Here is an 11,742-nt window from a genome sequence, read left to right as displayed (position 1 = left end):
CTCAGTTACCCTAGCTGTTAGATTATCTAGATTGGATTGGATCTCATTGATAGCATTTTTAAGTTCTGCCAATTCCCCTTTTATTTCTGCTCTTAGAGACTCTATGTTGCCATTAATTGATTTCTCCATTCTAGCCATTGTCTTCACAATTGCTAGCCTGAATTCCATCTCTGACATCTTGGTTATATTTGCATCCATTTGTAAATCTGTAGAATAAGTCATAATCTCTGAGTCTTTTCTATTTTGGGGGCTCCTCCTCCTAGTCATTCTGTTGATAGGTGTTTGAGGGAATGTATAGAGTCCAAATTATTGACAGAACCCAAGCAAGATGCACCTGTTTTCTTGGGACCTTAGGGTTGCTGGCCTCTTGTTTTCCCAGTGTGTCTTCTGTGGGAGGGGCCTGCCACGCTGTTACTCAGGCAATCCTGTTTGGGCGGAGTTTCCCTGCACCCCTGTGGCAGGGGATGGGCTCAGTGGGAATCAGTCTTTGGGGCTTTTGTTCTCTGGCACCTTTCCCTGGTGGCTTTCTGTGTCTCTTCTGTGAGTCAGAGCAGAAGAGACCATTTCCAACCCTCTGCCTCAGAGCAGAGAGACCTCAGTCTGTTTTTCAGTGAGCTCTGCAGGCCACACTGTCTCTGTTTCTGTCCCTGATGCTATAAACTGCAGCGGCCTGGGTTGTGCACCCCTTCGCAGTGCTCCCAGTCCTGTCTCCAGGTCGGGGCTCATCTCTGCCCTTTGTGCTTCTAAAACCGCCAGCTGCTTCCAATTTGCGCACGCGCGTGCACACGCGACTCCACCGCTTGGGGTTTCCACCCCCGCGGGTTGCAGTTCACCGGCGTGACCCTGGCGCACTGGGTTTCCGTCTCCGAGGCTGCAGTTCGCGTGCGTGTGACCGTCGCTCCGGTTTCTGTCCGGGAGGCCTGCGGTTCACGTGTGCGCGACCCCACCAGTCTGGTTTTCCACGCCAGGGGCTGCCCTAAAGTTCTTTCCCGACACTACTGGTCTGCGAGTCTGTGCGCCGTCCGCAGCGCGTGAGGCTGTCACTCACCGGTGATGTAGGATCCCTACATCTAGGCACCCTCCCGCCTCCTTTTATCTTCCGCTATCTGCCCGCAGAATCACGGCTCTTCACTTCATACCTCAAAACCAACTGCCTGCAATATTCTGTTTGTAGAGATCCAGATCTTCTTACATCTCAGGCTGGTTTCGTGGGTGCTCAGAGTGGTCTGGTAGATATCCAGCTCAATTCCGGGGACCATTTGAAATAGGGTCCCCTACTCCTCTGCCATCTTTCCCCCTCCTCGAAATTCCTATTTGTTCCATTTCTTTGAAAAAAGTTGTTGGTATTTTGATAGGGATTGCATTGAATGTGTAGATTGCTCTAGGTAGCATTGACATCTTCACAATATTTGTTCTTCCAACAAAATTTTTAAGCTATAATGAACTCAAAGATAGACAAACTGACAATGGAATAGAATACAAGTCCAGAGACAGATTTACCCATATATGGTACTGGAAAAATATCTCTGGACTTCTATGTCATACACAAAAGTCAATTCCAGAAGGATTGCATGCAATGAAATATAAAAAAGCAAAACAATGAATTTTTTTCCTAATATCTCTTTTAAAACTAAGAATTTATTTTTTAGAGTAGTTTTAAGTTCACAGCAAAATTAAGGGGCAGGTACAGAGATTTCTTATATACCCAGTGCCTCTTGCCACACAAAACATCCTCTGTTATCAACTTCCTCCACCAGAGTGATAGATTTGTAATGACTGATGAACCTACACCAATACAGCATCACCCAGAGTCCATAGTTTACATTAGGGTTTACTCTTGGTGTTGTACCTTATATTAAGGGTTTGGACAAAAGCATAATGATATGTATCCATCATTATGGTATCACACAGAGTGCTTTCATTGCCTAAAAATCCTGTGCTCCACCTATTCATCTCTTTCCCTTCTCCCACCCTTAGTAGCCTCTGATTTTTTACTGTCTCCATAGTTTGCCTTTTCCAGAACGTCATATAATTAGAGTCATACATTATGTAGCCTTACAAGATTGACTTCTTTTACTTAGTAATATGTATTTGTTTCCTACATGTCTTTTTATGGCTCGATAGCCATTTATTTTCAGTGCTATTGTCTGAATGTACCACAGTTTATCAATCCATTCACCTACTGGAAGACACCTTGGTTGCTTCCAGGTTTTGGTAATTATGAATAAAGGTGCTATAAACAGCCATGTGCAGGTTTTTGTGTGCATGTAAGTTTTCAACTCCTTTGAGTAAATACCAAAGAGTGTGATTGTTGGATCGTATGGTAACAATATGTTTCCTTTTGTAAGAAACTGCCAAAATGTCTTCCAAAGTGACCATGTCATTTTGCATTACCATCAACAGTGTATGAGAGTTCCTGTTGCTCTACATTCTCACCAGCACTTCATATTGTCAGTGTTCCAGATTTTGGTCATTCTAATAGGTGTGTAGTATCCCTTTGTTCTTTTAAGTTGCATTTCCTTGATTACCTATGATGTGGAGCATCTTTTCATATACTTATTTGTCATCTGTATATCTTGTTTGCTGACATGTCTGTTTAGGAATTCAGCCTACATTTTATTCAGGTTTTTTTGTTTTGTAATTGTTGAGTTTTCAGAGTTTTTTTTTGTATATTTTGCATAACAGTCCTTTATCAGTGTGTCTTTTGCAAATGTTTTCTCCCAGTCTGTGAGCTTGCCTCCTCATTCTCTCTTGCAGAATGGAAGCTTTTAATCTTAATGAAGTCCAGCTTATCAATTTTTCTTTCATGAATTGTACTTTGATGTTGTATCTGAAAAGTCACTGCATACACAAGGTCATTAAATTTTCTCCTGTGTTATCTTCTAGGAGTTATAATCTTGCATTTTACATTTCAGTCTGTGATGTATTTTGAGAAAATTTCTGTAAAGGGTGTAATATCTGTGTCTAGATTCACATTTTTGCATGTGGATGTTCAGTTGTTCCAGAGCCATTTGTTAAAAACTATTTTTGCTCTATTTTATTGAGTTTGCTCCTTTGTCCAACAATAAAGACTTTAGGACACAGAGAGGACATCTTCATGAACTGGCATAAGCAACAATTTCATAAATAGATTACAAAACCCACTAACCATAAAGGGAAATTTTGATGAGTATACTGTGTTAAGTTTAAGAACTTGGGTTCATTAAAAAACACCATAAGACAGTGAAAAATCAAGCCACAGAATTGAAGTTATGTTTCATAAATATATGTGACAAAGGATTGATAGTCTAGATTATTAAAAAACAAAATAAAACAAACAAACAAAAAACCCTCTTGCAAATCAGTAAGGAAAAGACCACCTAATAAAAAAAGACAAAAAGCTTAAAGAGGCAGTTCCCATAAACAGATGTTCAAGTGGCCAATAAACATAGAAAAAGGTGCTCAACCTCAATAGTCATCAAGGAATTGCAAATTAAACCCCAATGACATGGCTATATTTCACGTTAGCAAAATAGCTGAAAAGAAAAAGACACAAGGCCTCTATGCCAAGTACATGGGCTTGGAAATAGGTACAACCACTTTGGAAAATGGACAGAATCTGTTAAAGCTGAACATTTTCATGTCTCTGACCCCAAAATTCCACTCCTAGGAATGGAATTTGCCCAACGGAAATTCATATCTATATACAGTAAGAATCGTGTGCCTGAGAATCTTGATAGCATCCCTATCGTAATAGCCTCAAACTGGAAACTACCCAAATGCCCATCAACAGTAGAATGGATGAATAAATGTATTTATTTACATTCACACAGTGAAATACCATGCAGCAATGAGAATGAACACAGTACAACTACATGCAACAATGTGGATAATGTTGAGTGGAAAAAAATCCACAGAACATTACACTGCATGATTCTATTTATATAAATACAAACATACATATATGTGGACTGCTGGAGTATTTCTTTCTCTGAGTGCCGATTACTGGGGTGTGCTTAGTTTGTGAAATTCATTGAAGTATATACCTATAATTCTGCACTTTTCTGTATGTATGAAGCATGCTAATACTACAATAAAATTTTCCAAAAGACATGTATATTTTTACAAATGGATGATTTAAAGAAATGTATCAAGTGAACAATTGGTGTTATAGATATGAGCATGGTAATTGAGTGACCAAACTTTGGAGACATTTGCATGATGTAACTACTCATTATTTCACATATCTTCCCTCTACTTGGCCAGCCCAGTGGCACCCCATTTCATTCCCCCTGGCCCCACCTTCAGTCCTCAGGGCCCATCCACCCAGGCATTCTTTTCTGTGAGGCCGAGATAAACAGGCCCTTAGGTCCAGGCTCCCTTGCTGCTTTCTGGCTCAGGGAAATAAGCCTGATGTGCAGGCTGAAAGCTGTTTGAGGAACACAGCATCTGAGAAAACTGAGGCTTGATGTAACCAGGTCACAGAACTGGTTAGTTACAGAAATATGCTCAAATACATCTCAGAGGTCTTGACTCTCAGTGTTCCATGCCAATTTGGAGGGTTTCAAGGAGGAATCCCTAATTCTATAATCTCTATTCGAATCACCCACTGTGGCATCTAAAATCCCTTCCTTGCAAAACCTTCTCCTCTGGCCCTTTTACAGTAGTGGTTCTCTGCAGAGATCTGATGCTCAGGGAGCCCCAGAGGTGACCCCAAGTGGTTGAGGTGGGCTGGGCAGGCAAGGTGCTGTGCAGTTGTCCACTTGGACTAGGGCCGGCTTCCTGAGGCCAGTGAGCCCTGTCTAACACTATGGTCTTATTCCATCCCCAGATCCTTCTGACCCATCCCTTCTGTCATGAAGATCGCAGTGATTGGGCAGAGCTTGTTTGGCCAGGAAGTTTACTGCCACCTCAGGAAGGAGGGCCATGAGGTCGTGGGCGTGTTCACTGTCCCAGACAAGGATGGGAAGGCGGATCCCCTGGGTGAGTGGATGGCCCAGGAACAGGGAAAGGGGGTGCCCAGGCAGGCAGGTAGCAGTGGGCAATGGGTGGGAGCAGAAGTCTTGCGGTGGTCATGGGCATCCCTGGCTGGAGGCAGGCTTACATGGTTCACCTTGAATCCTGCTCAGGTGCCAACCAGCTTCCCGGCTTTTCTAGAACAAAATAGCGACCCCTTCCCCAACTGATCATAGGATGGAGTTTGTGTCCTGGAGAAGGGCCAGGGAGAAGCCCAGTCTGCCCCCAGGGCCCTGCTGTCTCACCATTCCAGGCTCCTCTGACCCCAGCACCATGCTCTGAAAGGGCTGCTAGATGCGAGACACTGAAGGTCAGTGTTCTCAAATGTGAATGTGTAGGGTATCCCCAACAGTGGGAGTGCCTGTTATGCAAAGTGCTGAGCCCTTCCCTGGGAGTTTCTGTTCAAAAGGATGGGATTGAGTCTAAGAATTTGCATTTCTAACAAGTTCCCAGGTGATGCTGATGCATCTGGCTCTAGGAAGAGCACAGTTTAAGAATCACTGGCCTCTAGGCTGGGAGCCTCAGCAGCACTTCAGGATGCAAGGACCCTCAGCTCAAATGAACCTCCAGGATCACTCAAGTCCTTCTCAGGCCAGATGGATGCAGAATATAAAGCAGGGCTTAAAATGGAAGGCCAGATTGAGAAAGGAGCCTTGTGGGGCTGGCCAAGCACAGGGGCATGGTTCATAGGAATAATGAATCTCCCTAGACTGAGAAGCCCAGCTGACCCCTGGACCCAGCTCCAGGACCACTGCAATGCTAACCAGGCCTCAGTCTTAGACTTGACCCCAGTGTGACCCATGATATAGCCTGACCTCACCACAGCCTGAGCCCTGCCCTCAGCCACTAAGTGACCACTGATACTAGTCTCTGAGCTTAGACCCAGACAGAGCTTAGCTGGGACTTGACCCTGACCTTGGATGTCTTGTGGAAGTGTTTCTTTGATCACAGCATGGACAGCTTTTTCAAGCACAGTGTCCAGTCTCCTCGCTTTGATCCCACCCTCCCTCAATACCCCCGAATGCAGGGCAGAGGCAGAGAGGGCTAGAGAGCAGGTCAGGTCCAGTCAGAGGCCAGTCATCATACTGGCTGTTCTAACAGAGAACCCAGTACAGGGATGTATTTGTTAAGTGCTGCAGAGGGCAGGCAAAAGAGAACTCCAAGCTGTCAGGGTAGTGACTGCCGATGGCAGCTGCCGCCTCTCAGGCTGGGGCAACAGAGGGAAGCTCTAACTCTTACAACTTGGCAGCTTGAGGCTCTAATTCAGACCTGTGAGGACTGAGCATGCTGCCCATAGGTGCTGGTAACTAGGTGGGGTGGGGTGCCTGCAAACTGAGACCCCGACCCTGGAGGGCAGACATAGTGGGAGGAAGGTGTACATTGGGGCTAATTCTGCAGATATTGGGAAAACAGCAAACTAAGTCAGCTGCTACTCTGGGAAGACAATGCTGCCTCTAGGGTGAAGAAGTGAGGTGGGGGATGGGGGACTCTCAGGACAGGAACCTGACCGAAAGGAGTGAGTCCCTGCTCCCTTGCCTTCTTTCCTCTTCTCTTCAACCTTTTAGTCTCCCTCCAGCACCCCTTATCAGCAGTGCTTGGCAGGCAGCTGATGAAACAGGAATGTAGTTTGCAGGGTCCCAGCTGCCATCCCAGAGAGCAGTAGAAGGGTGGAGGACATTAACTTGGGGACAGCATGATGAGGCTGTGGGAGGGGTTGAGGAGAAGAGCTCAGTCTTTGGGGGCCAGACAGGAGTCTGGGCAAGGGGGACTTAGATGTCTTGGAGGTCAGCAGCAGTCCGTCCGTGCGGAGCAGCCCCTGAAACCTTGCCATTGGCCAGTGCTATCCCCTTGGTGCTGTCCCTTCTGCACTGCCCAGTGGAGCCTGTGCAGTGGGGAAGGACAGGCGGGACAGACTGGGAGAGAAGATGCAGGAGTCACTTTGCTGGGAAGGCAGCGGTAGCTGTGGTTGGGTGCATGCAGGGAGGGGCCAGTTTCTCACCTGCTGTCCCACAGGCCTGGAAGCTGAGAAGGATGGAGTGCCAGTGTTCAAGTTCCCCCGCTGGCGGGTAAAAGGACAGGCTCTGCCTGATGTGGTGGCGAAATACCAGGCTTTGGGTGCTGAGCTCAACGTCCTGCCCTTCTGCAGCCAGTTCATCCCCATGGAGGTCATCAGTGCCCCCTGCCACGGCTCCATCATCTACCACCCAAGTCTGCTCCCCCGGCACCGAGGGGCCTCGGCCATCAACTGGTGAGACAGGGCAAAAACACCCCCATCTGTCCAGAAGTCATCCTCCCTTAGCCCAGAGCTTTCCTCTGGGGCTACAGAGCAGGCATCATGCAGGGGCCTGTCCTACGCTGCCAGATGGCATCCACACAGCTGACTGGTGAGGTGTGAGGGGTAATCAAGAGTGCCGGAGAGAACCGGGACAGGCATCATCAAATGCTCTGCGTTCCCCCAGTAAACTGTGAAGTGAGCACTTCAGTGTTCCCATCCTGCAGCAGGGACACTGGGACAGAGGGGGTTAAGGTGTTCACCCAAGGGACCAACCCAGGCCGTGTGGCCAGAGGCCTGCTTTAACCCACACCCATTGCCAGTACATGATAGCATCCCACTTGGAAAGGGATAGAGAAGAAGTAAAAGGGCACCTGAACAAGATAGTTTGACATGATAAGCACTCAGGAGACAATAAACGGGATGATGTGACTGATGGGTGGTGCAGTTTAGTTGGGTGATCAGCAAGGAGAGACATCTGAGCTGGGAAAAGAGTGGGTTTGTAGTCAGACTGGGATTCAGGCTCCCTGACCTCTGGTTACATCTCTTCACTTCTCTGGGCCTCAGTTTCCTTATCTGCAAAAGGGGCATACAATGCCTGTGACACCTGTTGGGGTATTATGTCATATCAGGCATATAGGGCTTTTACCACAACACCTAGCATGTGGTTGGTGTCAGTAAATACCCTCTCTTTCCAGGTCTCACCAGAGCAGGTATCGGTCCTCTCAGGGGCAGGGCATGAAGGGGGTTGTTGGAGGGTGACCAGGGGCCACAGGAGCTGCCCCCAGTTTGCCCTTCTCCCTGGTCCTTCCTCCTGGACTCAGGCTTTCATACTTGTGCTCCCCAGGACCCTCATTCATGGAGACAAGAAAGGGGGGTTTACCATCTTCTGGGCAGATGATGGTCTGGACACTGGGGACCTTTTGCTCCAGAAGGAGTGTGAGATCCTCCCGGACGACACCGTGAGCACTCTGTACAACCGCTTCCTCTTCCCTGAAGGCATCAAAGGGATGGTAAGGGCTGGGATCTGGCCATGCCACATGTGGGCCTCCCTATGCTGGTACCCTTTCTAGGCCCAGCCTGCCCCCCCCACCCAGGCTGCTCCCCCAGTTCCAGGATTCTGGAGGGAGAGAGCCCTCATGTCAGGGTCTCAAAGAGGCAGGATTAGGACATACAATGTATGGTGTCAGGCGAGACTCTTGCTTACAAGTGACAGAACCCTATTCAAAAAGCTTTATCCAAAAAGGGAACATTTTTGGCCCATTTACTATAGAAGACAAAAGGCAAGGGTGGTGTCAAGCATGGCTGAGTCCAGAGGCATAAGCCATGTCATAGGATTCTGTATCTCTGTCTTCCTACTGATTCTACTTTTCTGTTTGATTAGCTTCATCTTCAGGTGGGCTGCCCTCAAATGGGAGGAAAGGGAGTCACTGGTGGCTCAAGGCTTATACCTCTTGATTCCAAAGGAAGAAAAACTCCTTTTCTCACAGAATTCATGAATGAAAAATCAGAGAGGCCGACTGGTAGTCATGCAGGCTGAGTTGTCTGCAGAGAGAGGTTTCTGTCATCAGAGCAAGACAGACAAAAAGGCCTGAAGTCAGACACAGTTGTGGTTGGCACAGAAGGCAGGCCCCGTGGGGCCTCACCTCCCAGGGACTGCTGTGTCTGTGGGGCTACTGGTGGCGGAGCCAGAAGAGGCCAGCCAGGGTTGGCCAAAGGCAGACACACTGGAGCTTCCCATTGATACCATCAGGAGGCAGGAGGCAGACAGGAGGCCATATCGAAGGGGAGAACAGACCCTGTTTGGAGGTAGCAATAAACATTGCAATGACTGAGAGTGTTCACCACTGCCCCTATGTCAGCCATCCCCTTCCTTCTGCTCCTGCTTCTTGCCAGCCACCTTTTATTTTTCACATTGTGTCAAACAAGATGCCTCTTGTATTCTCTCCCATGGAATCCCCCTACTCACAAAAGTAGTGAACAGAGTAGATTTGCTGGAGATTTGATATGAGAGACAGAGAAGGGGGTTATCGGGCACATCCCACAGGAAACACTAAAAACATCCTTTGGGGCTACGCTGTCCAATATGGCAGCTGCTAGTCATATGCAGCTATTAAATTAATTAAATTGGATTTTAATTAAAAATTGAGTTCCTCAGTCCCACTAGCTACCTTTCACGTCCCCAAGACAGGAACTATGCATGGCCGATGGCCATTGTATTGGAGAGTTCTGACATAGAACATGTCTACCACCACAGAACATTCTGCAGGGCAGTCCTACTTTAGACATTTCTGATGCTCATCACTTCTTGGTTTGGGCGGCTCTGGGGCTCTTCCCCCAGGACCCCTTCAGGATGGGCCCAGGCTCCCTGGCTCTCCTTCTCACTTCCCTGATTCTTTCTTCCACAACCTTCCCCTTTCTTTAACAGAGAAACTGCTTCCTGCTTAATCTCAGACTTCCAAACACATCATGGGGCTCAGGATCCATTGTCCTTAAAAGATAGGGAAGGTTTTAGACAAAAACATGGCAATTTGTGTTTGTTATACCTCTACAGGGCTCTGTAGTTTATATAGTCTTCTAAGATCTCAGAAGGTACAAGATCTTCTATATAATCCTCTAAAACTGTGTGTGGTAGAGAGGGCAGGATTTTGTACTCATTGTTCAGATTGGAGTTAGATTCAGGCTAACTGTACCCATTCCTATGATGGATATTCCTTGGGTGCCCATTGTGTACCAGGTGTGGGGCCAGGCAAGTCTGGTCGGTGTGGGGCTGAGTCCAGGCTCATGGTGAACCCAGGGGCTGGGAGTAAGGGGAGGGTAGTAATGCTGGGGATGCCAACTCACCTGGTCTCCCCAGGTGCAGGCTGTGAGGCTGATTGCAGAGGGCAAAGCCCCCAGACTCCCTCAGCCTGAGGAGGGAGCCACCTATGAGGGCATTCAGAAGAAGGAAACAGCCAAGGTGAGTGCAGGGCCCTGCCCACCCTGAAGCTTGCCTGTGCATGGGCTGGGATGCAGAGGGTGTCCCAGGGAAGCTGGGGTTCAGGCTGAATGGCCAAGTTGTAATTGCTTAAGGCCTGAAGAGAGAGCAGCCCAGGCAGGAGACGCATGAGCAAAACTCATGTGGCACCTGGACAGGCAGGGAGCATGGTGTGTTCTGAGTTCTTCTCTGTTCCCTTAGGGAAGAATGGGCAGGGAGGGTCCCCCAGGAGAAGAGCTGGGGTGGGGCAGTGTGTAAAAAAATCAGCCATAGGGCTGGAAGTCTCTAAGATGGGGTATGAGAGGTAATTCAGTTTCTTGGAGCTATTGCAGCCTTGGGGGTCTGGGCGGGACCTATGGGCTGTACCTCTGCTCAGGGCTTATGAGGTGCATAGAGATCTATGTGAGCCCTGCAGGTGAGGAGAAGCTGTCGGGGTGCCTATGGGATGGGCCTGCACTCTGTACTGGGGAGGTTGTGTAAAGCTTTGGCCATCTTAACAGAGTGTTTTCTTCCCTTATCATCCTAAGGTTTATCTTCACCCAGTCAAGGGTCATCAGGGCACAGTTGGGGTGGGAGGTGGCTGGGAGGTGGGGAGTTGAGGGGAGGTGGGGGAATGGCAGGGACCAAGGAGTAAGGAAGAGACTGGCTGAGCACACATGTCTTGCCCCACAGATCAACTGGGAGCAGCCAGCAGAAGCCATTCATAACTGGATCCGAGGGAATGACAAGGTGCCGGGCGCCTGGACAGAGGCCTGTGGGCAGGTATGTTTGTGCATGGCTGGGATTGGGCTAGATGCACTGGTGTGCCCTACTGGCTGTAACTATCAGAATATGTTTGAATTGGTTGGCAAATAGACACTGCCCTGACCCCCAACCCCACCCAAGTGCCCTCAGTCACCTCAGCCCCTCCCCCAGGACCATGAGACCTGTCCACCATCTGGTAGCTGAAGGATAAAGATCCAGGACAGCTCAAGGCCTCCAGGTCCCTGCAGCAACTCTGAGTTCAAGCTATATTTCTTTCTTTTTCTTTTTTTTTTTAAATTTTATTATGTTATGTTAGTCACCACACATCATTAGTTTTTTTTTATTTTTTTATTTTGTGACTATTTTACACTTTCCATGCATTTACTTATTTAATCCCTATGTAACATGTTCTACCATTATCGCTGCTTTGAAATTTTCTTCTCATTACTTTTTTTTTAAATTTTATTATGCTGTGTTAGTCACCATACAATACATCGTTAGTTTTTGATGTAGTGATCCACAATCCATTGTTTTCGTATAACAACCAGTGCTCCATGCAGTACGTGCCCTCCTTAATACCCATCACCGGGCTAACCCATTCCCCCTCCCCCCTCCCCTCTAGAACCCTGTTTGTTTCTCAGGTCCATAGTCTCTCATGGTTCATCTCTCCCTCCAATTCCCCCCGCCCATTTTTCCCTTCCTTCTCTTAATGTCCTCCATGTTATTCCTTATGTTCCACAAATAAGTGAAACCA

At 47.7% G+C, this 11,742-nt stretch overlaps 1 protein-coding gene across 3 annotated transcripts in view; it reads left to right on the top strand.

Moving 5' to 3' along the window:
* Positions 1-11,742, top strand: part of ALDH1L1 (aldehyde dehydrogenase 1 family member L1) — a 98,556-nt gene that overhangs the window by 27,560 nt on the left and 59,254 nt on the right. For all 3 annotated transcript variants that reach the window (XM_034998268.1, XM_034998267.1, XM_034998269.1), the window contains 5 exons: positions 4,811-4,962; positions 7,009-7,243; positions 8,115-8,280; positions 10,125-10,226; positions 10,917-11,006. In XM_034998268.1, the coding sequence (XP_034854159.1) occupies positions 4,836-4,962; positions 7,009-7,243; positions 8,115-8,280; positions 10,125-10,226; positions 10,917-11,006 (720 nt within the window). In that variant the 5' untranslated portion in view covers positions 4,811-4,835. The remainder of the gene's footprint in view (positions 1-4,810; positions 4,963-7,008; positions 7,244-8,114; positions 8,281-10,124; positions 10,227-10,916; positions 11,007-11,742) is intronic.

Source organism: Mirounga leonina, unplaced genomic scaffold, assembly GCF_011800145.1.
Source record: "Mirounga leonina isolate KUSES-001 unplaced genomic scaffold, KU_Mleo_1.0 Mir_94, whole genome shotgun sequence".
In the NCBI taxonomy this organism is placed as follows: domain Eukaryota; kingdom Metazoa; phylum Chordata; class Mammalia; order Carnivora; family Phocidae; genus Mirounga; species Mirounga leonina.
This window is presented reverse-complemented; position numbering and strand designations above follow the sequence as displayed.